General features: G+C 42.9%; 1 protein-coding gene across 1 annotated transcript; it reads left to right on the top strand.

Annotated features, from left to right (window-relative positions):
* The first annotated feature begins 705 nt into the window (after window positions 1-705).
* Window positions 706-1155, top strand: LOC107766393 (uncharacterized). Its single transcript, XM_016585171.1, has one exon. The coding sequence runs from the start codon at window positions 706-708 to the stop codon at window positions 1153-1155; it is 450 nt and encodes a 149-aa protein (XP_016440657.1).
* Window positions 1156-4762: the final 3607 nt, after the last annotated feature.

Raw genomic sequence — 4762 nt, 5'->3', positions numbered from 1 at the left:
TCCGGCATATGAGGTAATTCAAATTCTCAAAGCATGTCATGACTCTCCAGTTGGGGGTCACCATAGTGGAAATCATACTGCGGCAAAAGTGCTTGAATGTGGCTATTATTGGCCATCGATCTACCAAGATGCAAACCAAATGGTCAAGGCATGTGATCAATGTCAAAGACAAGGGTTAATTTCTAGAAGGCATGAGATGCCTATGAACTTTGTGATGGAGCTCGAGATCTTTGATGTGTGGGGGGATAGATTTCATGGGTCCTTTTGTAAGCTCTTATGACATGACATACATCTTGGTGGCAGTTGATTATATCTCCAAATGGGTTGGGGCAATTGCCTTGCCGAACAATGAGGCAAGAAGTGTAACCACCTTCCTGAAGAAGAACATATTTACTCGGTTTGGAACCCCAAGGGCCATCCTTAGTGATAGTGGTTCTCACTTTTGCAACAAAGCTTTTGCCAGGTTGCTCGAAAAATATGGACTTAAGCACAAGGTGGCTGCCCCTTATCATCCTCCTCTGTCAAGTGGTCAAGTTAAAATCTCCAACCGGAAGATCAAAAATATTCTAGCAAAAACTGTTAATGCAAACAAGACTGACTAGTCAAAGAAGTTGGATGATGCATTGTGGGCATATCGAACAACATTTAAGACACCCATTGGCACCTCACCTTACCGATTGGTTTTTGATAGCTTGTCACTTGCCAATGGAACTTGAAAATAAAGCCAAGTGGGCATTGAAAAAGTTAAATCTTGATTGGGCCGAAGCTGCTAATCTAAGGATGACACAACTCAACGAGATGGAAGAGTGCTATTTTCATGTCTACGAAAATACAGCCATGTATAAAGAAAGAATGAAGTTTGTTCATGATAAGAAGATTTTGAAGAGAGAATTCAAATCCGGTGACTTGGTCTTACTCTTCAACTCAAGATTGAAGTTATTTCCGGGCAAACTGAAATATAAATGGTCTGGCCCGTTCAAAGTTGTGAATGTATCTTCCTATGGCGCTATTGAATTAGAATTCGAGGACATGACCCGAACTTTCAAAGTATATGTCCAAAGAGTCAAGCATTACCTCAGAACCATTGGACAAAGGAAACTGGTAGAACAATTCGCACTCAAGGATGGTCCGATACCAATCCCCACCACTGATTAGCCAAAATAGGGGCAACTTCGTCGTGCCGCGACGTTAAATCAAGCGCTTCTTGGGAGGCAACCCATGTGTTGGTAACAATTCTTTGGTTAGATTTTAATTTTGGTAGGTTTAATTGTAAGTGTTGAACAGTTTAACGTGTGTGTTAGAATGCAGGTTACCCAAAATACAAAGAAATATGATGCAAAGGCAGAGGAAAAATGAAGGAAAATAAGCTGAGCTTCAGCTGTTCCTCTGTGGCAACATATGCAGCCGCATAAATGGTATGCGGACCGCATAATGGCTGCAGACACAAGCAGAACACCAATCAATTTTTTCTTAAAAATCGGACAAAAATCAACTTTTGCGGCTCGCAGAATAGAACGCACATCTGTAGCAGACCACCCAGGTACTAATCCATCGCAAAATACATATGCGGCCGCATAATGTGTTATGTGATGGTCATTTGACCGCAGAACCTTCAGGTATTAAACCCTAGTTCTATCTCTCTCATTTCCATCTAACTTCTCTAATTTCACGCACCCAGACATGAAAAATAAATCCAATAGAAAAACACAGAGAAAACTAAAAATCCAAGAGAGGCTCACTTTGATCGCCTAACTTGCGATTCACACCAACTTAGCTTGCTCGAACTTCTACAATCTGGTATGTAAAATTTCCAACAATTCGCTTGCTCAGTTAATGTAAAGACATGCCTCACTTCTCTTGCTCAGTTAATGTAAGGACTGATGTATGCTTTCACTTGTTTTTTCCTCTAATCCATGTTACCTTCTTCTATATACCTAACTTCTTGTATCTTATAATGGGAATCAACTCTACGGGAAAAAGATGTTCTGTGGGTCAATCAAAATTTGGGGGTGAGAATTAGAGGGTCTGAATAGAGTAAGGTGGTTGGAAATTTGTGACAATTTGCATTAGATATTGTTAGGCTGAGCATGAAATTGACCTGATGTTAAGTGTGTGTAATGCTCTCTCACAACTTGAGCATTTGGTACTGAGTGTGCATAAAGGTTGCCTGTGAGTGTATTTTTTGAATAGAGACAATGATCTTTGTGGTCCGCATAACTGTTTTGCGGTCTGCAGAGTCATCGTATTTTGTATGCTTGAGAGTTTTCTCAACACCAATATGCGGTTGAGTCTGCGGCCGCAGAATAGGTTTGCGGACCGCACAATGGTCACAGACCTAATTAGAATCAAGCTTTATTCAAAGTTCAAAATGCGACCGATCAGGTTTAGGATTCCAGACTCTTGGACTCTGTACAGAGATGGTCTGGTAAAGAGAAAGATCCTCAAAGAAAAGTAGTTGAGTTTTAACGGTCTTAAAGAACACTACCCTTGTGTGCTAGAACACATCAAAAAGAGGGGATTTGAGTTCTTCACTAAGGTTCCGGGAGAGTACAATGAGACGCTTGTTAGGGAATTTTATGCTGCATCCAGGAACTCAGAACAAAAGTGAAACCGTAGATACTTGAAATCTTTCTTAGTCCGAGGAGTTGAAATACTTTGTGATTCCCCATCAATAAATGATATATATTTCGAAGAGTGGGAGCCAGGCATGGCAGAATATGAGGCAAAGATTGCAAATAAGGAATCTGAGCATGCTTGGGTAGCTTCTGTCATATCCAAGGGAACTCCGCCCTGGATTGCACTGCGCCAGAAGATTCACAAGAGGGATTTCACCCAAAAAGGCCAGTATTGGCTAAGTTTTGTCTATTCTCGTATACTGCCTATGAGAAATGAGACCGACATCAGTATTAAGAAGGTGATCCTTATTGCTTGCATTATGTCGGGTATCAAGATTGATGTGGGAGAGCTTATATTTTCTGAGATTGGGATCAGGGCAAACCAGAAAGAAACCTCACTCCCTTTTCCATGCTTAATCCATGCTTTGTGTAAAGACGTGACGGTTTCTCTGTTCCCCAAACATGATCGCATAGAAAGAGTTGTTAAGGACATTGATATCACTCGGCACAATGATGCTGCCGATAAAGTGGTCGAAGATCCACCAGAGCAATCACTCACTCTCCCTCCGGCCTCTTCCGTCTCCGCAACACCTGCTGCCTCATCAGTGCCAGATACCTCTTTTGCACCAGCTACCTCCATATCCACTCCCAGATCGGCCACTGCGACACCACCGGTCTCACTACCTGCACTCTCCATGCTTGGTCAACTGGCACAACATGCAAATGCCAAAGTAGACAAATTGACAAAAGAACTTCCATCGCTCATCCGGCAAGCATTGGCCCCGATCCAAACTTCAGTAAGTGATCTTCAGAAGCAACATCTATCATATGAGGATCGCCATAAGCACTTTGAAGCTCGCCTTGAGAAAGTTGAGCGAGGTGAAGCTGAGGACATGCCTTAACTCAAAAAGGATGTCGCTGAGCTCAAGTCAGAGCTGCATAAGATGCAGACACTAGAGTTTGATTTGACCACACTTCTTCCAGTAGAAGGGGAGCAGGGCACTGGCACCTCTCATGTACCAAGCTTCGATCTGGATTTCACAAACCTTCTGTTAGTTGAGGAGGCACATGGCATTGACATCTCACAAGCTTCGGGTTCCATTGCACACACTGATGATCATTCAGATGAGGAACCTGGAGAGTCTCGTGAGGAAATTGATGAGGAGGAGATACTTGATGAGGGTGATGATTAGAGGGACAATAGAGGCAAACAGGTTGCTGTTTCTGCAGATGCACCGGGCGAGGAGGAGATGGATGTGCAGACAGCTATCGCACACTCCCTTGCAGATATTGTTGCCAGGGCTACTACCACGACCACACAACCATCATCTGGTGAGGCCAGCAACTCCTAGGTCCAGGACCCAACTCCGTAACTGGCGGAGCTTTTTACTTTGGTCTCGGACACCATTGTCCAGTCACAGGCTCCACACGCTGCCTTCACAGTGTCAGCTCCCGGCCCCACGACTGCCTCAGATATTCCAACCCCTCCAAGTGCCTAGTGTGCCCCAGGAAGCCCCTAAACCTTGCTCTTACTTTCTCCATGCATTGGGGACAATGCATGCTCTTAGGTTGGGGGTGGGGTAGTCAACTTTTGCAACTTGTATATAAACTCTTAGTCTTAATAATGTTGATTTGTATAGAGTAATGAATTCCCCGTGGTTTCTCTTTGCCGGGTTCTGTTCCAAGGGTATAATAGTAGAACCATGGTCGTAGCATAAAAAGTTTTGACTTGTTTGGTGCTTTTGTTCTAGATTCAAGCATGTGATAAGTTTTTGTGGAGTAAATTTCTATATTCAAATTTTTGTAAATAAACAGCTAGTCATTCTAGTGAAATCGAGGCTCGCTCTTTAACTTTGTGCTTACTTAGAATCTCAAATATCATGTGATGAAGCATTGAATTGCCTTGTATTCACTTGAGGTATGAAATTATGCCGATTCGAGCAGTTCATGCGTCGTGAGTGGCGAGAATTTGTGTAAATAATGCATGTGCCCAACTTGTAATGTCTAGAACTTGCCCGGTTGGTTCCTCAATGCTAATCTCAGGTTGATGATTGGGTGTCAAAATGATCTTAGGCTCGCTTTGTGATTGCTAACTAGTTTTGACCTAATTGACCAACCTGGTGCATTTATCATCTTAGTTATCCCCC

The sequence above is a fragment of the Nicotiana tabacum genome, chromosome 24 (genome assembly GCF_000715075.1).
Source record: "Nicotiana tabacum cultivar K326 chromosome 24, ASM71507v2, whole genome shotgun sequence".
Classification (NCBI taxonomy): Eukaryota; Viridiplantae; Streptophyta; class Magnoliopsida; order Solanales; family Solanaceae; genus Nicotiana; species Nicotiana tabacum.
The sequence above is the reverse complement of the archived record's forward strand: the minus strand, read 5'-3'. Positions and strand labels throughout refer to the sequence as shown.